The sequence below is a fragment of the Salvelinus fontinalis genome, chromosome 26 (genome assembly GCF_029448725.1).
Source record: "Salvelinus fontinalis isolate EN_2023a chromosome 26, ASM2944872v1, whole genome shotgun sequence".
Classification (NCBI taxonomy): Eukaryota; Metazoa; Chordata; class Actinopteri; order Salmoniformes; family Salmonidae; genus Salvelinus; species Salvelinus fontinalis.
Genome location: NC_074690.1, coordinates 19,366,252 through 19,393,643, shown reverse-complemented (window position 1 = coordinate 19,393,643; position 27,392 = coordinate 19,366,252). Strand labels below are relative to the sequence as shown.

The 27,392-nt window shown below is 45.3% G+C and overlaps 1 protein-coding gene across 4 annotated transcripts in view; it reads left to right on the top strand.

The window, feature by feature from the left end:
• LOC129823845 (small conductance calcium-activated potassium channel protein 2-like) overlaps nt 1-27,392 on the top strand; it is a 49,366-nt gene that overhangs the window by 6,925 nt on the left and 15,049 nt on the right. The window contains exons 2-4 of one of the 4 annotated variants that reach the window (XM_055882879.1): nt 15,164-15,613; nt 18,260-18,355; nt 18,893-19,311. In XM_055882879.1, coding sequence (XP_055738854.1) covers nt 15,164-15,613; nt 18,260-18,355; nt 18,893-19,311 — 965 coding nt within the window. Of the gene's footprint in view, nt 1-15,163; nt 15,614-18,259; nt 18,356-18,892; nt 19,312-19,676; nt 21,661-22,016; nt 26,124-27,392 lie in introns of those variants that run through there. The other 3 variants (XM_055882880.1, XM_055882882.1, XM_055882881.1) reach the window with 3 other exon arrangements.

The window sequence follows — 27,392 nt, the reverse complement described above, 5'->3', positions numbered from 1 at the left end:
TGTCGAGCTACACACAGCGTTTGATTTGATTTTAGCTGCCAGTGATGGGCAGGCCTCACAGAAGGTATGTTTGTAAATTAAGCTATGTACCCTATGATTCCTTGTTGATGAATAAATAAAACACTCATAACTAGCTACTGAGCATTTTCAGGTTTCAATCAAGTTATAGTAGCTTGTCTAACTATCTTAGCTGGCATGCCTACTGGCAAGGTTGCTAGACTTTAGAAAATACAAATTGTCTTTCATTCTTGGGTTATGATAAAGTATAAACTGGGTGGTTCGAGCCCTGAATGCTGATTGTCTGACAGCCGTGGTATATCAGACCGTATACCACAGGTATGACAAAACATTTATATTTACAGCTCTAATTAAGTTGGTAACCAGTTTATAATAGCAATAAGGCACCTCAGGGGTTTGTGATATATGGCCAATATACCACAACTAAGAGCTGTATACAGGCATTCTGCATTGCGTCGCACTTAAGAACAGCCCTTAGCCGTGGTATATTGGCCATATCCCACATCCCCTCGGGCCTTATTGCTTAGCTATACCAGTGTGTCAGTTGTACTGAGACAAAAACATTTTCGACATAGAATTAGGCATAAAGATTATGGCTCTAGGTTGCAGGAAATAGCTGTTTCCAACCTCACGTACTTCATACGTGTTCTCAACTAGCCTACCTGGTAAAATAAAGGTGAAATAAATAAATAAATAAAATACATGGGTGCATGATGCCCCTGGGTGTTAGCATACCATTGTCATCTCCATGCCACGATCTTCCCTGAAAAGCGTTAAGGGCATATTGCTCCCTACCGTCTGTTGAAATGCCCGTTTCCTCCACAAAGATACTGGGATGCATTTCATTTGTCTTTGGGAAGATTCTCCCTCCGAGTTCTAACAACAATCTCCACATGCATCTCTGGCCATATTGTCACAAAGAAGAGGGATTTCCAACACGATTCCTCGTGGTGATGTTAATAGCTACAGTGGCTTGTGAAAGTATTCACCCCCTTGGCATTTTTCCTATTTTGTTGCCTTACAACCTGGAATTAAAATAGTTTTTTGGGGGGTTTGTATTATTTGACTTACACAACATGCCTACCACTTTGAAGATGCAACATTTTTTATTGTGAAACAAACAAGAAATAAGACAAAAAAACAGAACTTGAGCGCACATAACTATTCACCGCCCCAAAGTCAGTACTTTGTAGAGACACCTTTTGCAGCAATTACAGCTGCAAGTCTCTTGGGGTATGTCTCTATAAGTTTGGCACATCTAGCCACTGGGATTTTTGCCCATTCTTCAAGGAAAAACTGCTCCAGCTCCTTCAAGTTGGATGGGTTCCGCTGATGTACAGCAATATTTAAGTCATACCACAGATTCTCAATTGGATTGAGGTCTGGGCTTTGACAAGGCCATTCCAAGACATTTAAGCGCCGTCCATCATTCCTTCAATTCTGACCAGTTTCCCAGTCCCTGCCAATGAAACACATCCCCACAGCATGATGCTGCCACCACCATGCTTCACTGTGGGGATGGTGTTCTTGGGGTGATGTGAGGTGTTGTGTTTGCGCCAGATATAGCGTTTTCCTTGATGGCCAAAAAGCATAATTTTAGTCTTATCTGACCAGAGTAGCTTCTTCCATATGTTTGGGGAGTCTCCCACATGCCTTTTGGTGAACACCAAACGTGTTTACTTATTTTTTTTTTAAGCAATGGCTTTTTTCTGGCCACTCTTCCGTAAAGCCCAGCTCTGTGGAGTGTACGGTTTAAAGTCGTCCTATGGACAGATACTCCAGTCTCCGCTGTATTCTTAACCCCTTTAATAGACTCCCTCACGAGTCCTTTTGTCACTGTGCCAGCTTATTTTTTAACCCTTTCATGGCCAGTTCCGGGGGTGTCTATTTTCTAACCGCCTCCATCCTATTTCTCTCTTTTCTCTTCTCAAGTGAAAAACCTTTTAAAATAATAAATGTACACTAAAGGATCCCGAGGGCATTAAAAACAGCAGCAATTAATTGTATTACAATTAAAAACACATCATAGAAGCAAACTGTATCTGGGCACTGTGAGCACAATTCCCAGAACTTTGGAGAATGTCGGACGTAATAGCCGGGCATTGGGAGGATCCTATGGAGAATATAGGGATTCTATAATATTTGGGCCTCCCAAAATCAAAACAACACACGTTGTGTGAGTAGTATAGTGTGTTAGTGTACTGACTGTAATTGTCCGGGCAGGGGGGGGGGGGGGGGGGGGTTCTGCTGGGTGCTGCCGGAGTCACGTTTTATAACAAAGCCACGTTATGTCACATGCCGTCAGGGCTTTCTCTTAGAATAGACCTGAAGGACAGATATCTTGTTTTGTCTTGTGTGTTTCTGTCATTTTCCATCTGGATTCTGAGGTATAGCGGACATTGCCTGGGTAGGGTCTCGATGTACTGTGAAGGTGGTTACAGTTGCACCAGGAACAAGGTTCGCAGCTGTCTTTTCCCCAAGAGAATTTAACATAAAGGTGAAAAGGGTAGAACTAATGTTACAAGAAGGAATACAGCATTAGGGTAAAGCCTACCACAAAAACAGGTGTGAAGCACTTAGTACAACCTGGGTCTAATCTCCACGTTAATCCATTGCTCTTTGCATTGCTGTCTTTCTCTCTTTTTCTCGCTCTCTCTCTCTCTTTCCTTCTCCAAACTAAAACTATTTTTTTCTCATCCTTTTCATATCATATATCTAAGGCTGGACGTATCCACAGAGTTCTCCAGTCAATCTTTTCTGAGTTTGTTATGGTATTGATCCATCCTATGCTATAGGTTATGCTGGGCACTCCCTGCTATGGATGTTTCGGCCACTGTCGGAATTTAGTGGAGGCTCAAAATGGCCACTGAAGTTGGGTTCTGAGACAGTAAGTTCAGCACTGTGAGACAAAGTCGTGTGTAGGTTCCGGGTACTGTTTTATATACTGTTGAGCTAATATTCTGTTGAGCTAATATTCTGTTATATACTGTTGAGCTAATACTGTTGAGCTAATGTTGAGCTAATATTCTATAGGAGGAATAGGAGCTTAAGCAGTAGAACATTTGAGGTGCCGGTACTCAGCTCCGGTGAACTCCTGCCCAAGTCAAGCACTGACTGCACCAATGAAAGGGTATTTATTGCCTGTTTTAATAACCTCAGAGTAGAATTTATGACTGTTTGTCCCTGTGATGTCATGAATAGTCAAAGGCTGCATAATAGGATGATGTAGTCTAATGAGTTGGCAAATGTTGTACATTCGAAAACAGAGGGGCCTTTACTGGTTTAAAGTGTGTGTGTGTGTGTGTGTGTGTGTGTGTGTGTGTGTGTGTGTGTGTGTGTGTGTGTGTGTGTGTGTGTGTGTGTGTGTGTGTGTGTGTGTGTGTGTGTGTGTGTGTGTGTGTGTGTGTGTGTGTGTGTGTGTGTGTGTGTGTGTGGAGGGGGGCCGACTCCTACTGCGAAAACAGAGGGACACGCTGGGAGAGACTGTTAGTGTTCATGTGTGTGTATTAGTAGGGTATTCCACCTAATCTAGAATATATACAACAATCTAGCATCAATCAAGCAATCAAGCGTTAATTGGATTCAATGGAGGGGAATGGGCCAATAGCAAAGATTAGCAAAGAGGAACGTGCTAGAGAGGATAAGCAGAACATTAGAATGCTGGCCTCGTCGCATTTGCATATTCAACAGCAAGACTAAATTATACTAGGATTGGAGTCACACATCAATGTTTAGTTTGGTGAGAAAAGTCAGGATTTTTTTTTTTTTTTGTCACATTCTGTCACATTAAAATTCCACATTTGGTGAGGACCATTGCAAATCTGCCAGCCAGTCTAGAGCTGTGAAGCATTATGTACTAATACCCGGGTAGCACCCACAACTAATACCCGGGTAGCTCACACAACTAATACCTGGGTAGCACACACAACTAATACCCGGGTAGTACGCAAAACTAATACCCGGGTAGCACGCACAACTAATACCGTGTTAGCACGCACAACTAATACCGTGTTAGCACGCACAACTAATACCGTGTTAGCACGCACAACTAATACCGTGTTAGCATGCACAACTATTACCGTGTTAGCACGCACAACTAATACCGTGTTAGCACGCACAACTAATACCGTGTTAGCATGCACAACTATTACCGTGTTAGCACGCACAACTAATACCGTGTTAGCACCCACAACTAATACCATGTTAGCACGCACAACTAATACCGTGTTAGCACGCACAACACGCACAACTAATACCGTGTTAGCACGCACAACTAATACCGTGTTAGCAGCACAACTAATACCGTGTTAGCACGCACAACTAATACCCTGGTAGAACACACAACTAATATCCGGGTAGCACACACAACTAATACCCGGGTAGCACGCATGACTAATATCGGGTAGAACGCACAACTAATACCCGGGTAGCATGCACGACTAATACCCAGGTAGCACGCACGACTAATACCCGGGTAGCTCGCACGACTAATACCCAGGTAGCACGCACAACTAATACCATGTTAGCACGCACAACTAATATCCGGGTAGCACGCACAACTAATACCCGGGTAGCACACACAACTAATACCCAGGTAGAACACACAACTAATACCCGGGTAGCACCCACAACTAATACCCGGGTAGCACACACAACCAATACCTGGGTAGCACACACAACTAATACCCGGGTAGCACGCAAAACTAATACCCAGGTAGCACGCAAAACTAATTCCCGGGTAGCGCACAAGACTAATACCCGGGTAGCGCACACAGCTAATACCGTGTTAGCACGCACAACTAATACCGTGTTAGCACACACAACTAATATCCAGGTAGGACACACAACTAATACCCGGGTAGCACGCATGACTAATATCCGGGTAGACGCACAACTAATACCCGGGTAGCACGCATGACTAATACCCGGGTAGCTCGCACGACTAATACCCGGGTAGCTCGCACAACTAATACCGTGTTAGCATGCACAACTAATACCCGGGTAGCACACACAACTAATACCCGGGTAGCACGCACAACTAATACCCGGGTAGCACGCACAACTAATACCCGGGTGGCACCCACAACTAATACCAGGGTAGCACGCACGACTAATACCCGGGTAGCACGCACGACTAATGCCCGGGTAGCTCGCACGACTAATATCCGGGTAGCTCGCACGACTAATACCCGGGTAGCTCGCACAACTAATACCGTGTTAGCATGCACAACTAATACCCGGGTAGCACACACAACTAATACCCGGGTAGCACGCACAACTAATACCCGGGTAGCACGCACAACTAATACCCGGGTAGCACGCACAACTAATACCCGGGTGGCACCCACAACTAATACCCGGGTAGCACGCACGACTAATACCCGGGTAGCACGCACGACTAATGCCCGGGTAGCTCGCACGACTAATACCATGTTAGCACGCACAACTAATATCCGGGTAGCACCCACAACTAATACCCGGGTGGCACCCACAACTAATACCCGGGTGGCACCCACAACTAATACCCGGGTAGCACCCACAACTAATATCCGGGTAGAACGCACAACTAATACCCGGGTAGCATGCACGACTAATACCCGGGTAGCTCGCACGACTAATACCCGGGTAGCTCGCACAACTAATACCGTGTTAGCACGCACAACTAATACCCGGGTAGCACACACAACTAATACCCAGGTAGCTCGCACGACTAATACCCGGGTAGCTCGCACAACTAATATCGTGTTAGCATGCACAACTAATACCCGGGTAGCACACACAACTAATACCCAGGTAGAACGCACAACTAATACCCGGGTAGCACGCACAACTAATACCCAGGTAGCACGCACGACTAATACCCGGGTAGCACGCACGACTAATGCCCGGGTAGCTAGCACAACTAATATCCGGGTAGCTCGCACGACTAATACCCGGGTAGCTATCACGACTAATACCCGGGTAGCTTGCACGACTAATACCTGGTTAGCTCGCAAGTCCAATACCCAGGTAGCACCCACAACTAATACCGTGTTAGCACGCACAACTAATACCGAGTTAGCACGCACAACTAATACCCGGGTAGCACACACAACTAATACCCGGGTAGCACACACAACTAATACCGTGTTAGCACGCACAACTAATACCCGGGTAGCACACACAACTAATACCCGGGTGGCACGCACAACTAATACCCGGGTGGCACGCACAACTAATACCCGGGTGGCACGCACAACTAATACTGGGGTGGCACGCACAACTAATACCGTGTTAGCACGCACAACTAATACCGTGTTAGCACACACAACTAATATCCAGGTAGGACACACAACTAATACCCGGGTAGCACGCATGACTAATACCCGGGTAGCTCGCACGACTAATACCCGGGTAGCTCGCACAACTAATACCGTGTTAGCATGCACAACTAATACCCGGGTAGCACACACAACTAATACCCGGGTAGCACGCACAACTAATACCCGGGTAGCACGCACAACTAATACCCGGGTGGCACCCACAACTAATACCCGGGTAGCACGCACGACTAATACCCGGGTAGCACGCACGACTAATGCCCGGGTAGCTCGCACGACTAATATCCGGGTAGCTCGCACGACTAATACCCGGGTAGCTCGCACAACTAATACCGTGTTAGCATGCACAACTATACCCGGGTAGCACACACAACTAATACCCGGGTAGCACGCACAACTAATACCCGGGTAGCACGCACAACTAATACCCGGGTAGCACGCACAACTAATACCCGGGTGGCACCCACGACTAATACCCGGGTAGCACGCACGACTAATACCCGGGTAGCACGCACGACTAATGCCCGGGTAGCTCGCACGACTAATACCATGTTAGCACGCACAACTAATATCCGGGTAGCACCCACAACTAATACCCGGGTGGCACCCACAACTAATACCCGGGTGGCACCCACAACTAATACCCGGGTAGCACCCACAACTAATATCCGGGTAGAACGCACAACTAATACCCGGGTAGCATGCACGACTAATACCCGGGTAGCTCGCACGACTAATACCCGGGTAGCTCGCACAACTAATACCGTGTTAGCACGCACAACTAATACCCGGGTAGCACACACAACTAATACCCAGGTAGCTCGCACGGCTAATACCCGGGTAGCTCGCACAACTAATACCGTGTTAGCATGCACAACTAATACCCGGGTAGCACACACAACTAATACCCAGGTAGAACGCACAACTAATACCCAGGTAGCACGCACGACTAATACCCGGGTAGCACGCACGACTAATGCCCGGGTAGCTAGCACAACTAATATCCGGGTAGCTCGCACGACTAATACCCGGGTAGCTCTCACGACTAATACCCGGGTAGCTTGCACGACTAATACCTGGTTAGCTCGCAAGTCCAATACCCAGGTAGCACCCACAACTAATACCGTGTTAGCACGCACAACTAATACCGTGTTAGCACGCACAACTAATACCCGGGTAGCACACACAACTAATACCCGGGTAGCACACACAACTAATACCGTGTTAGCACGCACAACTAATACCCGGGTAGCACACACAACTAATACCCGGGTGGCACGCACAACTAATACCCGGGTGGCACGCACAACTAATACCCGGGTGGCACGCACAACTAATACTGGGGTGGCACGCACAACTAATACCGTGTTAGCACGCACAACTAATACCGTGTTAGCACACACAACTAATATCCAGGTAGGACACACAACTAATACCCGGGTAGCACGCATGACTAATACCCGGGTAGCTCGCACGACTAATACCCGGGTAGCTCGCACAACTAATACCGTGTTAGCATGCACAACTAATACCCGGGTAGCACACACAACTAATACCCGGGTAGCACGCACAACTAATACCCGGGTAGCACGCACAACTAATACCCGGGTGGCACCCACAACTAATACCCGGGTAGCACGCACGACTAATACCCGGGTAGCACGCACGACTAATGCCCGGGTAGCTCGCACGACTAATATCCGGGTAGCTCGCACGACTAATACCCGGGTAGCTCGCACAACTAATACCGTGTTAGCATGCACAACTATACCCGGGTAGCACACACAACTAATACCCGGGTAGCACGCACAACTAATACCCGGGTAGCACGCACAACTAATACCCGGGTAGCACGCACAACTAATACCCGGGTGGCACCCACGACTAATACCCGGGTAGCACGCACGACTAATACCCGGGTAGCACGCACGACTAATGCCCGGGTAGCTCGCACGACTAATACCATGTTAGCACGCACAACTAATATCCGGGTAGCACCCACAACTAATACCCGGGTGGCACCCACAACTAATACCCGGGTGGCACCCACAACTAATACCCGGGTAGCACCCACAACTAATATCCGGGTAGAACGCACAACTAATACCCGGGTAGCATGCACGACTAATACCCGGGTAGCTCGCACGACTAATACCCGGGTAGCTCGCACAACTAATACCGTGTTAGCACGCACAACTAATACCCGGGTAGCACACACAACTAATACCCAGGTAGCTCGCACGACTAATACCCGGGTAGCTCGCACAACTAATACCGTGTTAGCATGCACAACTAATACCCGGGTAGCACACACAACTAATACCCAGGTAGAACGCACAACTAATACCCAGGTAGCACGCACGACTAATACCCGGGTAGCACGCACGACTAATGCCCGGGTAGCTAGCACAACTAATATCCGGGTAGCTCGCACGACTAATACCCGGGTAGCTCTCACGACTAATACCCGGGTAGCTTGCACGACTAATACCTGGTTAGCTCGCAAGTCCAATACCCAGGTAGCACCCACAACTAATACCGTGTTAGCACGCACAACTAATACCGTGTTAGCACGCACAACTAATACCGTGTTAGCACGCACAACTAATACCCGGGTAGCACACACAACTAATACCCGGGTGGCACGCACAACTAATACCCGGGTGGCACGCACAACTAATACCCGGGTGGCACGCACAACTAATACTGGGGTGGCACGCACAACTAATACCGGAGTAGAATATTATCTCCATGCCACGATCTTCCCTGAAAAGCTTTAAGGGCATATTGCTCCCTACCGTCTGTTGAAATGCCCGTTTCCTCCACAAAGATACTGGGATGCATTTCATTTGTCTTTGGGAAGATTCTCCCTCCGAGTTCTAACAACAATCTCCATATGCATCTCTGGCCATATTGTCACAAAGAAGAGGGATTTCCAACACGATTCCTCGTGGTGATGTTAATAGCTACAGTGGCTTGTGAAAGTATTCACCCCCTTGGCATTTTTCCTATTTTGTTGCCTTACAACCTGGAATTAAAATAGATTTTTTCAGGGTTTGTATCATTTGATTTACACAACATGAAAACAACTTTGAAGATGCACGACTACTACCCGGGTATTGCTACGCACAACTAATACACGGGTAGTATACATGACTTCTAATACCCGGGCAGTATGCACAATACTACCTGGGTATTAGTATGCACAACTACTACCCTGATATTAGTACGCACAGCTACTACCCGGGTAGTGCATACGACTTCTAAAACCCGGGTATTACACACGACTTCTAATACCTGGGTAGTACGCATGATTTCTAATACCTGGGTACTATGCATTACTAATACCCGGGTAGAACACACGGCTAATACCGGGGCAGTATGCACGACTAATACCTGTGTATTAGTACGCACGACTAATACCCTGGTAGTACACATGACTAATTCCCAGGTAGTATGCACAACTACTAATATCCGGGTGTTGGTACCCACGACTAATACCCAGGTATTAGTACGCACGACTAGTACCCGGGTAGTACACATTACTAATTCCCGGGTAGTACGCACAACTACTAATACCCGGGTATTAGCACGCACAACTAATATCCGGGTATTAGTCTGCACGAGTAATACCCAGGTAGTACGCATGATTAATTCCCAGGTAGTACATACAACTACTAATACCCGGGTATTGGTAGTGCATACTAGCAATACCCGGGTACTAAACACTACTAATACCTGGGTAGTATGCACCAGCATTATCTATGTTTACATTTATCGTTGACTTGACTCCCTGAATGTGTTCAGCACATATGTCGTGATCAACGTATCAACAAATTCAGGGAGTCAAGTCAATGAAAACTTCCAGGAAATTCCGTAAAATTTCAATTCATGACTTCATGTGAACACCTCATAGATCTATGAACAATTTTAGAAAACGAGAACTGAATTCCAAATCATTCTCTGAATTGTCTGGAATTGATAAAGTAAGACATGCAACTAACGAGTTTCTACTGTATATTTCTCCCAAGAGTCCCACAGCCTTTAGTTTGAACACTCTGATCACTCTTCGAAGAAAGGGTTCTACCTGGAACCAAAAAGGTTCTTCAAAGGGTTCTCTTATGGGGACAACCGAAGAACCCTTTTAGGTTCTAGATACTGTAACACCTTTTTTTTCTAAGAGTGTGTGTCTCCTTTTGAGGGGACAGCTTTGTGTGTCCTAATTAGTGCACTATTGTGATGCTGCTGAACGCCCAGTGCATTATTAGCCCGAACAATGACCCTTCAACACGGGCAATATACCTGTCTTGTCGTCTCTGTTGTTTTTTTCCCTTTTTGTTTTGGACATAATTAATTTTTCTTTTCATCTGAGGAGACAAGGGGGATGATAATGCCGCTTCGGGAAGCCTGTAATTGTGCCTGTTATCAAACTGCAGTGATTTTAACCACAGGATTGGCTGAAAGGACGACCCATACTGAACTCCTACTGGGTTGTCTATTCTCCGGTGAAACGCTGACTGTTGTACATGGGGTTGTACCTTCTTAGAAAGACTACAAATATACTGACCTAAAATATAAACGCGGCATGCAACAATTTCAACTGTTTATCTGAGTTACAGTTCATACAAGGAAGACAGTCAATTGATTTCACATGACTGGGCTGGGGATTTCACATGACTGGGCTGGGGCGCAGCTATGGTGGGCCTGGGAGGCAATAGGCCCAACCGCTTGGGGAGCCAGGCCGACCCACTGGGGAGCCAGGCCCAGCCAATCAGAATGAGTTTTTCCCCACAAAAGGGCATCATTACAGACAAAAATACTCCTTGTAAGTATGGAACATTTCTGGGATCTTTTGTTTCAGCTCATGAAACATGGGACCAACACTGAACATGTTGTGTTTATATTTTTGTTCAGTATATATATATTAGTAAACCTTGAGGCTATGCTGTTTACCGTGTACACTGTACATACAGAGGATTCTATAAGCAATTGGTCGCACCGTTTACATTGAAACGTCATTGTTATACTATCTATCAAAGTACGTTTACACCTTTCCTTAGACCATTTTCAAGGCCACATAGACAGGCATAGTATGAATGGGTGGTGGTGTTTTACATGTTTACTAGTAAGACATACAGAGACCCTGGCTGGCCCTGTTGGTTGGGTAGGAAAGCCCAGCCCTGGTGCCTACTAGCCTGTCACAGAAATATGACAACATGACAAACCGTCAGCTATAGCCTATAGCTCTCCGTCTCAACAGGGGCAGGCTGAGGAGGTCCCCAGGGGTCTGTCCTCTCTTTATTTCCTTCGCTCTCTCCAACCCCCCCCGTGTCCCTCCATTTTCTCTGTATGAGTTGGCCCCCTCCACACATGTGCCACATGTCCGAATACACATATTATGCAGCCACACGCAGCAGGCAGGCACACACACACACGCACACACACTCCTGCCTCTTTCCCTCCCCACCATTGTCCAGTTGAGCTTTTCAGTTATCCCTGGCTACAGACAGTCTATCTCCAGGCCTTGTCCGATACTTGGCCAAGACACGCACATACACACACACACACACACACACACACACACACACACACACACACACACACACACACACACACACACACACACACACACACACACACACACACACACACACACACACACACACACACACACACACACATGCACGCACGCTTATGCACACACACACACACATACAAACCCACACACACACAGGTTGGCTGTACAGTGCACTTTTTCAATTTCACGGGTTTGTGTGTGCATTAAAAACGGTGGTGCAGTAGCTCCTTCACGTCCAAAAGGAGGAGGGTCTTCTATTAGATTGGAGCCGGTTAAAGGGACGAGTAAAGGAGGAAGGTCTTCTATTAGATTGGAGCCGGTTAAAAGGATGAGTAAAGGAGGGAGGTCTTCTATTAGATTGGAGCCGGTTAAAGGGACGAGTAAAGGAGGAAAGTCTTCTATTAGATTGGAGCCGGTTAAAGGGACGAGTAAAGGAGGAGGGTATTCTATTAGATTGGAGCCGGTTGAAGGGACGAGTAAAGGAGGAGGGTATTCTATTAGATTGGAGCCGGTTAAAGGGACGGGTAAAGGAGGAGGGTATTCTATTAGATTGGAGCCGGTTAAAGGAACGAGTAAAGGAGGAGGGTATTCTATTAGATTGGAGCCGGTTAAAGGGATGAGTAAAGGAGGAAGGTATTCTATTAGATTGGAGCCGGTTAAAGGGACGAGTAAAGGAGGAAGGTATTCTATTAGATTGAGCCGGTTAAAGGGACGAGTAAAGGAGGAGGGTATTCTATTAGATTGGAGCCGGTTAAAGGGACGGGTAAAGGAGGGAGGGAGGAAGGGAGAGAGAGGGAGTTAGAGGAGGAGAGAGTGGGGAAAGAGAAGACAGAGAGAGGGAGTTAGAGGAGGAGATAGGCAGAGAGTTGCAGTGCTTCATTTAAACTGTTCTGCACTGTGGCTTTTCAATTTGATTAGGAGGCTCCATTTCATATGGGATGGATGCTGTGTGCCATTCAGAATGAAATTGAAGCGTTCGCCGGGGCAGACAGCCATCCTGTGTCTCCTTCTGAAGGAGGATCAGCGGACAAGGTCAACCGCGTCCTGTTGTGCCCCTCATGGAACACTTTGTGTCCCAATGGCACCCTATTCCTCATTCAGTCCACTATACAGGGTATAGGGTGCCATTGGGACGCAGCATTATTGTCGGGGGTGAGAAACAGGAAAGAGCACACTCAGCAAGGCAAAGAGTGTGGTTTTACGTGGATATTATTAAATACATCATATGCTTTGTTTATTCTGTTTGGAAGTCAAATAGGATGAACTGAAATACATGACAATAGAGAATCAGTAGATAAGATGTAAACTGTATATTATGTGTTGTGAGTTGAGAGGAAGGTACAGTATGAGCTCTTTTGGGATATCCATGTGAGATTTGCCTGCAGAAAAAGGTTATGTATTACTGTACCTCCATCTTACCTTCTTGTATTTCTCTTGTGCTGTCTCCTAGACGATATGGACACCCCCATCTAGCAGTCAGTCAGTTAGTCAGTCAGTCAGTCAGTCAGTCAGTCAGTCAGTCAGCAGTCAGTGGTATATTTTCAACCACCAAGAGAGTCTGCAGCATAATGGTCAGGAATGGAGACCGAAGCCAAGGGCAGAAGCGCATTCTTCCATCTCTCATCTCTCTCTATCAATCCTGTTCATTATGTTATTGGAATAACCTGCCATGGCTGCTTTTAGTTGACTTCCCTTGGTCTGATACGGCAGTCAAGTCATGTCTATTTGCTTTGATCGATTAAATGACAATCTTTGTCATTGTGTTTTATTTTCATGAAATAAAACACATGAATGGTTATTTTATTGGGGGAAATAATGATGACAAATAGCCATCACCAGGGAACTGTAATTGTCCCATCTTTGTAAGCGAAAGGAGAGGTGCTATAATATCAAATGAAATTTAAGGTCTTTCAAGCGACCTTTATTGGTGCTGCGTTTATAGTAGGAATGCGCCCCTATCTGAGATATGTTTCATAGAGAGGGTCTTAATGGCTCCGATGATGAAGCTATTTAAAAGAGTAAAGGGGATTAGAACACTATGGTTCCCTCTAATCCTTAACCTTTAGTCTGGTCTGGTCTGCGTTAGCAGATAGCGTCAGTGGGCCGGACTTACTGTAGTACATTTCCATTATGGGGAATCAGAGTTTATTTCCGAACACATTTAGAGGCATTAGGGAGCTCACTCAAGCCAAATGAAAGGCAGTGTTGTCAAACACCCCCCGTTATTTCAGAAAATGCACTGTTCCATGTGAAGTTTAACAAGCCATTATGATAATCTAAGTGAAGTCCCAGAAGAGCTGTGTAGATGCCACTGGAATGCACACTCAACTACCATTGTACATTCCTCCACTTCCAAGGTCCGTGAAACTCCTCAGTTTCTCTGTTTTCCCACCAAATTTAATTTTCACCTCTCCTTGAGCCTGCGCTGCAATACAATCACACTCTGGATCAAGGATTTACATTTGAGTCATTTAGCAGATGCTCTAATCCAGAGTGATTTACAGTAGTGTGAGTGCATATATTTTCATACTTTCTCTTATAGGTCTCCCGTGGGAATCAAACCCACAATTCTGGAGTGGCAAATGTCATGCTTTACCAACTGAGCCACACAGGACGGCACAGTAAGGGCTGAGCAGGATCCCTCTTCAATTTAGATTCAGTTTTTGATATACAGAGAGGAGACGAAGACACATCTTTGAGTAAAGAATGTTCTTGTTTTCCTCTTGCAGAAACTCTTGATTCAGTTTTTCCAGCTTCTCTGATTATAGAAGCACCACTCACTCAGTCACTCAGTCTTTTTGGACACCCCATCTCTGGGCTCTGCAGGAAATAGTGTTTCTTTAACAGGAAACAAGGTCACGCAGCACATTAATCTTTCATGACTAAATTTGTGCTGCGCAAAGAGGACATTTTCTGCACTTTGTAGGGTCCACTATTAGTTATATGGCTTTATTTATACATTCATCTCCATTCATTATTCATGTGCTTTTGCCCTGCAGATGTGGATGCGCTTCTCTTGAGGGACAGCTGATATGAGTGCAATGTACAACAGAACACACAACACAGAGACTGCACTGATTTAGTGCAGGGCAGTGTTTCTGGTTCGTGCTTCTGGTTTGTGGACCGATCCGGTCCATGGGACATTAGTCAAATTGAAGTTATAAAGGAAAGGTGCTCTTCCCATTCTCTGACACCAGACTGATTGGTGGTTTGTTTCTCTAACAACCTCTTGTGTTTTTGTTGCCAGGCAACCACTGAGCAGGAGAAGCTGAGCCATGCTGGATCCAAGCCCTGCCTCTCCGAGAGCAGCGGCCGACTCCCTCAGATAGCCATGAACACCTGCAAGTACAATGGCGGCGTAGTGAGACCACTGGGCAGCCTGGCGTCGTCGCGGCGCAACCTAGCAGAGCTCGACTCTGAGACGCAGCCCCTCCAGACGTTGCACAGCTCCGGCCTGGAGGTGGTGGTATCCAAGGGCAACGGCGAGGACCCCAGCAAGGCGTCCAACGAGAGCCTGGTCAGGGACGGAAACGGTGCTCCTGTGAAGAAGAACAAGGACATTGGCTATAGGCTCGGCCACCGGAGGGCGCTCTTTGAGAAGCGGAAGAGACTCAGTGACTACGCCCTCATCTTTGGAATGTTCGGGATCGTCGTCATGGTGACTGAGACTGAACTGTCCTGGGGAGTTTACGGCAAGGTAATTAGTGTGGGTGGTCTTTTTGTTTGTTGAATACCTCCAATGCTGCAATTCTCTGAGTCGCTATACACAATTTCCCCACTGTGGGGGAAAATACGAGGGAGTTCTCATAGACCGGCAGCAAAAAATGCCTCATGTTGCTTATGAATGCATTTCACACTACTTTTGAATTATAATTGGATTGTAAGGCTCGTATGAATGTCCTGCTTAATATATTGTTTGTGTCATCCTCACAAATCAACTGCATTACACTTAAACACTTCAAATTCAACCAGTAAAATGTCAATGAGCATTAGCATTCTAGCTAACTGCTGCATCCAAAAATAGGATTTTTGCAACTATCACAGCCAAATGTAATCTTAGCAACTGTTCAAGCAATAATCAAAACAACATTGTAATCCTATGAGGGCTCCCCCTAAAATGATTTAGTCTTGAAGTTATAACTACGTAAATCTAGGCTATGTTTAATGGCTGCAGATGGCAAACGGCAATTGTTTTCCCCCATACTTGTTTATGACGTGAATAACGACTCGGAGTATGCTATGTTTAGATAGGAAGTCATGTTAAACATGGTGAACACATAGTGATCTTCAGAGATATTTGTGTAAGTAGAATGACAATGCTTGCGATTCAAAAAAAGGTCAGAGCTTGGCCAAAGGACTGTTTTCACTCGGCTGCTGCTGGTATTCTGAGAGTCACTTTGAAGCCTGCCCTGCAGGCAAACACAACGCTGCCCAATCAGAATAGAGAGAGCTGCTTCAAAGTGTCTGACATTATCTCTGACCAGCAAGTGGGAGTGTCAGGACAACCCAACATGGCGGCAGGCTGTTGTCATTTCAGGGTCGCCATGACCTGGTCACAACTCCCTGACCTGTCGTTAGCTCCATCAACCAATCAATTTGGATTTGAGCAGTGCTTTCTGTACCAAACATTTGTCACAGTGCACTTAGGGAAAGGTTTGGCCCCGATGTTTACAAGACTGCACTGTTGGCTAGCGTCACCACATAGTCAATGCAACGAGCCAGCACTGATTGGCCTAAGTAATAGCTGGAACGGCTACTGAATTTCTTTACAACTGCATGAGGTAAAGTAAGATTGAGCAGCAATGTTTTGGTTAAGTCCAGCCAATTCTACACATTTATTTGGATTGTTAAATTCAATATTGCATATAGGTGTCTGTAAGGTTTCTATTAACCAATTTTTGTAGTAAATTTAGATGAATTGTCGAGTTGGTCTGAGTTTAAGTTGAACTGATCCTATCCCTGAGTGACACAGCACTCCTACCATATAGAATGCGCTACAATAAGGAAGAGTCATTTTTCATCTTGCATGTCACATCACATGGACATGTGAGTCAGTCAAGATTTTTCCCAACCCTTAAAGAGGTGTGGTGGGGGGTTGATATGTTAAAGGGACTGAAACCCCTTCATACTTCTGTCAGGTGGATGAATTGGTTTTACTCAATGTTATTTCACTGGAGACTTCTCAAAACAATTTCAGACATTATAGGGTCTTGAGAGGTGCCAGAGACCTGAGAGGCAAAGCAATCTAGTTGATTGCTAAAAATACATTTGCTAATTTTCTCCCCGCCTGTTATTATATCTTGGGGCTGCATGATCAGTGTAATGGCTCATATTCTAATGCATGCTTACTTGACCCCACCCCAAGAGAGCATATCAATATCCATTTATAACGACTTGGTCGTCCGCGGGCCTTGACAACATAGCAATGGGCAGCTTTTACAATCGCCCCTGACGATTATTTACAATGATTCCTATTGTTGTTTTTGTCGCTGTTGTCAGGATTGTGATTACAACCCCCCCCCCCCCCCCATCATTATATAACATGTTTTATTCCCCACCATTATTACAGCTGATTCATCAAATCACTTTTTACCCACAGAGGGAAGTCTAGTAGTGCAGGTCCTTATTCCAAAGATCTATGACCCCTTTATAGGCGTTGCAGCTCTAGCATCCAAACTATCAATTCATCACATGCACCGCTCACGGTGGGTCGCTTCCTGCTAACGCTACTGTAGAAGATGCACAACATAACTGCTCTGTTTCTGCATCTAGGCTACTATTAGATTGAAAATATCCAGTGGTGGGTTTGATGAATAAATCGTTTGTGTACTGTTTAGAGCCAATGTTTGACCTTTACTTCCTGCTGCTGTCATGTTTTGAGACAACACTTTGTGGTGCTGTTGTTTTTAGTTCAAACCCCTTTCCTCAGCTCTCTTGTTTTAAGCTAATAATATGTGGTGTTTTCAGTGTCAGTGTTCCTCTCCCTACTACTAGCTACGTTCACTCCAGAGGGAAACCTTTTTGGAAGATAGAAGATAGATGGATTTATTTTGCTCTTGTTCGCTCCATCCAACAATATTTCTAAAATCAACATGTTTTGGCCCACCATGGAGACTGCCTAAATTATTTCACACAACAAAAACATCTAAGTTGAAGATTTCTTTTTACATTTACAGTTCTGAGGTGAAGCCCAGGTATGACTACTCCTCTGAAAGTCAACATAGGTTGCACATGCTATGTAATCGTCAATAAATATTCATAATTTATTTCATATATTTATATTTCTCCTCAATATCACTGTATCTCTAAACTATATGTATTGTGTGTCTGTCTCTCACTACAGGAATCTTCGTACTCATTTGCACTGAAATGCCTTATCAGCCTTTCCACTGTTATATTGCTTGGTCTTATAATAATGTACCATGCCCGGGAAATCCAGGTGAGTCGAAATAATGCAACAATTTGGCAGGAAATACCATTTCATTGTTAGAATTTATGGTCTGGTGTGGTGATTGCCTGAATTGCTTGAAAATTGAGTTTGATTATTGAGTGTGATGATGCCTAATATTGAGGATTTTTTAAAAAGTATTCAACATTTAAACAGGTCGACTTAATTGGGTATGTTAGATACTTTACAGTCCTAATTCAGCTGATTTATAATATGATATTTACAGAAAATGACTGAAATAACTGGTACTTTTTTTAAGGCTCTTTAAAATGTAAAGAGTGGCATCTATTAAAGCTGTAATCCACAGCGGTGAAACTGCCACGTCTGTTTGCAAAATTACAACAACAAAGAGGTCTCTCTGACATCTTGAACATCATTACACACGAGATAGAACAGCAGAGTATGTACTACGGACTGTAAAATAAAGTATTTAACTACTGTAAAATAAAGTATTTAAAGACTGAAAAATAAAGTAGGTGAAGTCTGTAAAATAACGCATAACTAAACTACTTTTTGCTTTTCCCGCAGCTGTTTATGGTGGACAATGGGGCGGACGACTGGAGGATAGCCATGACGTACGAGCGCATCTTCTTCATCGTTCTGGAGCTGCTGGTGTGCGCCATCCACCCCATCCCGGGCCATTACCGCTTCACTTGGACGGCGCGGATCGCCTTCACCTACACTCCGTCGACGGCCAACGCCGACGTGGACATCATCCTCTCCATACCCATGTTCCTCAGGCTCTACCTGATCGGCCGTGTCATGCTGCTGCACAGCAAGCTTTTCACAGACGCCTCGTCGCGCAGCATCGGCGCCCTCAACAAGATCAACTTCAACACACGCTTCGTCATGAAGACCCTCATGACCATCTGCCCCGGCACCGTGCTGCTGGTCTTCAGCATCTCCTCCTGGATCATCGCCGCCTGGACGGTGCGAGTCTGCGAGAGGTAAACGGCTAGGGAGTTCCCTAAAGAGGGAAAAACCCAGCCAATCGCCACAGAAACGCACGCCCCCATCGTTGTGCACTGTGTGTGTCGGCACTCCCCCTTCTCTCTCTCTCTCCCTCCTTCCCCCCTTCTCTCTCTCTCCCTCCTTCCCCCCTTCTCTCTCTCTCCCTCCTTCCCCCCTTCTCTCTCTCTCTCCCTCCTTCCCCCCTTCTCTCTCTCTCTCCCTCCTTCCCCCCTTCTCTCTCTCTCCCTCCTTCCCCCCTTCTCTCTCTCTCCCTCCTTCCCCCCTTCTCTCTCTCTCTCCCTCCTTCCCCCCTTCTCTCTCTCTCCCTCCTTCCCCCCTTCTCTCTCTCTTCCTCCTTCCCCCCTTCTCTCTCTCTCCCTCCTTCCCCCTTCTCTCTCTCTCCCTCCTTCCCCCTTCTCTTTCTCTCCTTCCTTCCCCCTTCTCGCTCTCCCTCCTTCCCCCTTCTCTCTCTCCCTGCTTCTCTCTCTCTCCATCCTTCCCCCTTCTCTCTCTCTCCCTCCTTCTCTCTCTCTCCCTCATTCTCTCTCTCCCTCCTTCTCTCTCTCTCCCTCCCCCACTTTTCTCTCTCTCTCTCCCTCCTTCCCCCTTTTCTCTCTCTCCCTCCTTCCCCCTTCTCTCTCTCTCCCTCCTTCCCCCCTTCTCTCTCTCTCCCTCCTTCCCCCCTTCTCTCTCTCTCACCTCTCTCTCTCCCACTTCTCTCACACCTCTCTCCCCCACTTCTCTCTCTTTCCCCCTCCGTACCCCCCTTTCTCTCTCTCTCTCTCTCTCCCTCCTTTCTCTCTCCCTCCCCCACTTCTCTCTTTCCCCCTCCGTACCCCCTTTCTCTCTCTCTCTCTCCCTCCCCCACTTCTCTCTCTCTCCCTCACTACTCTCTCTCTCCCCCTCCGTACCCCCCTTTCTCTTTCTCCCTCCCTCCCCCACTTCTGTCTCTCTCCTGCCCTCTTCTCTCCCTCTCACTCCTTCCCGCTTTCTGTTCTCTGTGTCCAGTTGTGTTGTCGTGTTCTGTTCATGCTCACTAGCCCAAAGTAATGTATTGATGTGTCGTACCCCCACACACACCAATGCCTGGGTAACAAAAAAAAAGAGGGTTTCATTAGCTCAGCGATCACTCCACGAGTCCCTACTCCTTGTTTTAACGCTATTTTAGCAACTTTTCCATAATTCATGAGTGTCTAATTGTTTGTTTGCTGAATGGTTTGTTTTGGTAATGCTGAGCAGCCCCAAGGATCCCCGTTCACATCAGGCTTTTTCTCAAGGGGGCGGTGGGGATTCTCACAGATCTCAGAGTAAAGGGAGGAGGCAGGGAACAGCACGCTTTTTCAGACCAATTAGAAGTTTATCATTACTTTGATGTTAAGTTGTCTTCTTTGGTGTGTAGGGGCTGAGGGAGGTGGGATGGGTTGACGTCAGCTCCTGTAATACTTCGTTATGACAAAAGGGCTGTAAGTCAAACAGTCAAATCAGTCAACAGGAACGCTCGCTGCCAATCTTTCAGTCAGTCAGACGGTGAGTTGCTCTCCTACGTTTTGCTTGCTTTTTATTTCCTCCCTTTCCATCCCATACTTCCTTGCTCTCTTAACCGCTCACTAACCACTTCCCCCTGCACCCTGGAGCCACGTAAGGACCAGCAGAGAAAACAGTGTTTGACCTTTGGCTCCACCTCCACATGAAATGGAAAAGATGTAGCGTGAGGTGCAACTCGAATCCAACTTCACCAAATAGTTTGTTGGCACACATTCAAAAGAACACTCTGTTCATCAAGTCTACAGGAATGAATAGTGTATTGCTGAAGGTACTTGCATAAAGCCTTAAAGAGATACCGTCACAAGGATGGACACACTGTTTTTTTCCTGTCTTAGATTTAACCATGAAAGATACAGGTGTTGCCAAATACTGTGAAAAGCATGAATAGAACGTATGGATGACATTGTTGATGGTGTTGTATCTGTCTGGTAATCTTTCAACATTACAAAGGAAAACCATAGAACCACAGGGAAATGTAACCAAGCTCTACAGTCGGATGTCTATGGTACTTGGACGCAACATGCGGCTGGAGTCAACACCATGAAATATCTCGAGTGGCTAATGGGGTCAGGATAGATGATATGCCCACCACACGCTCCGTGCCAAACTAGTCCGCAGCAGTGCATGCAATATAAGGCAGTCCAGTTATGGTTTCAATTTGAAAATAACATGTTTCCGTGTGTTTGGGTAAGTGTTTGTGTGTCTTGTGTGTGAGTGAGTGTGAGTGTGTGTGTGTGAGTGTCTATAATGTTATGTTGTACTTTCTATTTCCCCACTATGCTGCTCCATAGGGATACCATGTGAGTCCTCGCTCTCTAGCCGTGGAAAACCTATCATTTTGCACCGAGCTGGCGCCACTGCTGCCCTGAGTGGGTGAGGGATGGGGGTGGGATTGGGCGAGGGGCAGCCCCCCCCAAAAAACTGCTATCCTTTCCAAACAGAGTAAGGCAAAGGGGGACTAGGTATTCCCCCCTTAGTTGGCATTAATGTGGCACCCATACTCAAAACCCCAAAAATATGTCAACAAAGAAAAATACATTCAGTGGCTATGAGCATAGGCGAAACCTATGATTTGAGCAGCACTTTGAACCAAGCGTCTCTTTCTAAACTGTTTTGTGGTAGCAAAAAGGAGGAGGAGGAGGAGGAGGAGGAGGAGGAGGAGGGAGATTGTGCTAAAATGGAGCAGCTCCTTCAAGTCACCTTCACCAGCAAGCCTGAGGGCAATTGTCTTTTTTCATTCCTCTTCCTTATGTAATTGTTATAGATCCATATGGTGCCCACTCTTTTCAGCATCTACTTCCAAGATTTGCTGAGGAACAAAAGCTTTTTAGTCCTTTGTGTTCTCGCACATTACCATTCCATTATGTGTCTCCCCTCGAATAATTGATTGAATGATGTCGTAATCGTTAGGTATTCTACAGGCTTTTGTCACTTCTGCCAGCTGATTCAGTTTGCTCAAGACGTGGCAAAGGAATTTAATCTGAGATACATATTCATACAAAACATCCGTGCTTATTTGAGGAGAAAACAAATATCAAGCCATTTGTCTGGTACAAAGTCGTTAATGTGGACTTAAGCTCGATTTAGATTTTTTTTAAACCAAATTTCTAACATTTAACCATATTATAATAACCCCATTAACCCGGAAGTGTTTCACGAAAAGCTCTTCAGCTAGGATGATGAATAGTGAGGGTGTTGCTATCTGTTCTAGCACAGTTTCCAAAATTGAGTCATGAGGAGTTTGTTTCTTCAAGGCAAATGCAGTGGCTCCAGTTTGAAGTTTCATAACATGGATTGAGTTCTCACCCGTGGTAAACAATGAAACAGCATGGGAGTCTTCATGTTTACTGCTCTCGATCCCATCACTCCAACCCACTCAAAAAAAGAGGCGCTTGTTTTCCAAAGTGCTGTGCGTGAGTTTGGAAATGAATCTGCTGATGCACTGTTACATTGACCACGCTCCTGAGCCAAAGGGCAGAACGGTGTGAGATTGGACGAGCACGGAGTCTGTCTGGAATAGTCTGCCGAATGAAAGACACATGGTGGGTGGAGGGGACAGGAGGGGTGGTTGGCTGAGTGGCGGAGTTGGCAGAAACCGTGATGGTACAGTAGAGGGAAGCAATGCGGGTCTCTGCCCCCCTTGATACAGCTCCAGAGCTCCCCTACTTTATTTAAGACCCTCAGTCTCTTGGCGTTCTTATCAAACTCTTCCTCTTTGGCATCATGATCCTTTGCAGATTTCCTACTACTGTACCCATCTAACGTGGCATGCTTGCAGTTTTTCCTCATCCCCTCCCCCACGTATTTATCTTTCCTTATTCATAAACCAGCAGCCCTAAACCAGTCAGAACTCAGATACACTTGCATGCCTTGCCTGTCCCCCCTCCGGTCCTATCTCCTCTCTCTAACTCTCTCTCTCGCTCTGAAACTAAACACTTTTTTTCTCCGAGGTTACATGAGACAGTCGTTTCTCACCCCGGTCTTCCTGGGGACCTCTGGCCATTTAACAAGCTTTGGAAAGTTAAGAGACTTTCCCTCACCACAGATTAACAGGGCTAAGTTACTGGCCGGTTACAGACCGATATCATGTGTGTGTTGTCACTTGCCCGGAAGACACAGTACACAGCTCCATGTAGAGCGGAATCCTAACCAGAGATACTTGTGCACTTCAACTTTCACCACAAATCAAAGTTTTGTGTAAATCCCACATTAGTGTCCGTGTGAAAGGTCATGTTCTGTGGGCTTTTCTCAGGTTGGGATTTGGCTGTTAATGAACTGCAGGCCATATCGTGACTTGAGAGTTGTGTGTAAAACCTTGAAATTCCTCAGAAGGATTATATGAAGGAATGAATTGCCTAGACATTCATAAACTTGCAAAATAATCTTTCTCATTATGTTGTGATATAGAATGATCTGTACACACACTAACTGTACACACGGAATGTTGTGTGACAGATAGTCCAGGTAGACCTTCAAGCAGAGTTTGAGTTGTATTTTGTGTACCATTGGAGTATACCTCCACACTCTGTTCTTCATGCCTGTTGATATTCCATGCAGGAGTTATTATTGACAATGGACAAGCATGACCTAACAAAGTTCCGGAACACGATGATGTTGACGTTCATCAAAGAAAGCTTTTGAGGCTGGCTATAAGGCTATACGAAAGAGTTTTAGCTTTGGTCTTAAGTCCACAATGGCTGTTTGAAGGAGATATCCTGTAGGGAAGTTCTGTGTTGTTATGTCTTCTGCCATCTGATCATTTTACTTTTGCTATTTTTTGTTGCGTTGGCTGTGCTACGGCATGTATCGCTTGCGTCATATTGTGAGACTTAGTTTCAAATACATTTTATTACCATTTTGTTCAGTAAATGATAATGAAAAGATAGACTTTCATCTTGACTCGACATGTTTGCTAGAATCCATTTGGAGTGCTTGCTTTGCATTTTGGCTGGATGATGCGAGCACAATTAGGCCTGCAGTTTTTTTAATTAGGTCATCCCCAGTTGAGTTTAATCCTATTTGTATGTTTACCGCCTCTGACACCCTCCCCTCTTACATTTCAACAAATTTGTCCCAAAATAATCTCTGCCACTGCTCAAATTCTCATTTAAATCAAGGAGACTACTTAAAATTATTTTAATGTGCTACGATGAGTTTGCTTGATATGATGAATTCCTGTAGAGAAGACTGTTGTTAGTACACGGACAAGCTAAGGCATATAAAAGTCCCCTTTTAATGTTCTTTCCACTGCAGTGGCTTATGTTAGGAGCAAATTAGCCTGTCCAACAATTTGCCTGCTCAGGGTAATACTAATGAAAATACTGCTTGCTGCTCAATATACAGTATTGCGTTCTCAATAACTGGTTAAACCAGTTTTTCTCAATTTCAGGTTTAATCAGACTTGCATGCAGCATGCCATAGAAGGAACAAAGAATAATTGATTTGGCAGTATTGTCTACTCCTGTATAATGTTGTCTTTATAGCTAACAGTTATTGAGATCTCTAACAATTCTTTCCAACCAATGTTTTTGGCAAATGTTTCTATGTTACTTTTTAGTACCACAACTGACAACAGGGTTTGGAAGATTCAGAATACTCATGTCATTTTGATTTCATTCCTCAAATAGCTTAGATCAGGGTTTCCCAAGCTCGGTCCTTCCCAAAATCTAAAGCTCTAGCTTCAACCTATAATATACAGCATAGACCAGGGTATTCAAATCTGTGTAGTGCTAGGGCAAAAAAACAAAACATGTACCCAGGGGGGCCCCATGACCGAGTTTGGGAAACCCTGGCTTAGAAGACACATAGTCAGGCATTGCCGCTGTATGTCCTTGGGACAAACCATCTGTTTCTTGCATGAGCTCATCCACATACGGTGAGAGACGGAGATAAAGAATTCTGGGTAAGATGGCCAGGGTTAAAACACCAGTTAACATGAAGAGATGGCCAGGGTTAAAAGACCAGATGACATGAAGGGATGGCCAGGGTTAAAATACCAGATGACATGAAGAGATGGCTAGGGTTAAAAAAACAGATGACATGAAGAGATGGCCAGGGTTAAAAGACCAGATGACATGAAGAGATGGCCAGGGTTAAAATATCAGATGACATGAAGAGATGGCCAGGGTTAAAATACCAAATGACATGAACAGATGGCCAGGGTTAAAATACCAGATGACATGAAGGGATGGCCAGGGTTAAAATACCAGATGACATGAAGAGATGGCCAGAGTTAAAATACCAGATGACATGAAGAGATGGCCAGGGTTAAAATACCAAATGACATGAACAGATGGCCAGGGTTAAAATACCAGATGACATGAAGGGATGGCCAGGGTTAAAATACCAGATGACATGAAGGGATGGCCAGGGTTAAAATACCAGATAACATGAAGGGATGGCCAGGGTTAAAATACCAAATGACATGAAGGGATGGCCAGGGTTAAAATAGCAGAGGACATGAAGGGATGGCCAGGGTTAAAATACCAGATGACATGAAGGGATGGCCACGGTTAAAATACCAGATGACATGAAGGGATGGCCAGGGTTTAATGAAGAGGAAAAAGCATCACTGCATCCATTTGAACCAATTCCCGTGAATTTTAGTCATTTAGCAGATGCTTTTATCCAGAGTGACTTACAGTAGTGCGTGCATATATTTTCATACTTTTTTCTTGTGCTGGTCCTCCATGGGAATCAAACCCACAACCTTGGCTTTGCAAGCAACATGCTCTATCAACTGAGCCACACGGGACATACAGGGGTGAGTTGTGTACTTCAATACCACCCAGAACAGTGACTTGTTTATGATGTTGACATTCTTCAATGGTCTCTCTTGTGTTGGCTGACGCAGTAGATATATTGCAATGTGTCACCGGTTAGGTTGTTTTCAACACTGTGAATCAAGTGGTATTCCTGTAGTCTAACACACATTAAAGCCCTTTCTGGAAGGAGTCATTCAGGTCTAGTGCTTTCATCTGTGCGTACTTGCAAATAGAGTTGCTGACAAAGTAAGGGAACACAGAGTTTTTTGAGGGAGCGATCTTACAAACAATGACATGTCTACAACACAAAGCCTACTTCTATGGGATGTTTTGCAAGGGTGGGAGACAATTTATTTCAGACCTCTGGTCTCACACTAGGTCGAAAGTGGTGCCAGCTCTTGTCCATGCTATGCCAACACTCTACACAGTATATTGAGAGCTTCAAAATGCCATCGACTGGCTCCGCATCCGTAGCTTCTAGTGCCCATATCACTGTAGTCTATGGACATTTGTCTGAGTCCTCTTCAAGATTCAATGATTTGGGGGAAAACCTATCTACAGTTTTGTACCCATCTAAAAACAAAAATGTTACACCATTGCGGAAATGGAAAACAAACCTCTAGCATTGTCGTGCTCTAATCGCTTGCACCAGCCTAGAATAATTTGGACACTACGGCACTTAAAGTACTCCTCCTACAAAGGCGTAATTGGTGCCGTCAAGAGCATCCATGCAATTTGAGACAGTCCCAGTGTGTAAACCAGATATTTACCCAACCCTGATGAAGCCAGTGATTGAGTGGAACTCATCACGATACAATAAGCAATTAACACCACTGTAGAAGCAAATAACTTTCAGGACATATTTCACCTCTTTCTTTACAACTTAAGTTCACATGAATCACATGAATCACATGAATCAGGGGATAAAATAAGAAGCAGTGTAATATGTTGACAGACACGACTTCCACCAGGTTCTGTCACAGAGTTAGTGATCTGGAATGACTCATGTATTTGCCTGTTTTAGTCACAGATTGTCTAAAATTAGCGAATTAGTCACTATAGTGTTGTCCCCCTTGCTCTAAGCCTTGTCAGAGAGAATGCTATTGAAGGCTAACGGTGCTGGATTCAATGCGTATCGCAGAAGTGTCACATTATAGCTCGATTGAAATGTAAAGGCAATGTTCCCTCCCTCGTGGAGACTGCATTCATGGTAAACACATTTACATTTTAACACTAATTTTCCGCCATACTTCCACGATACGGATTGA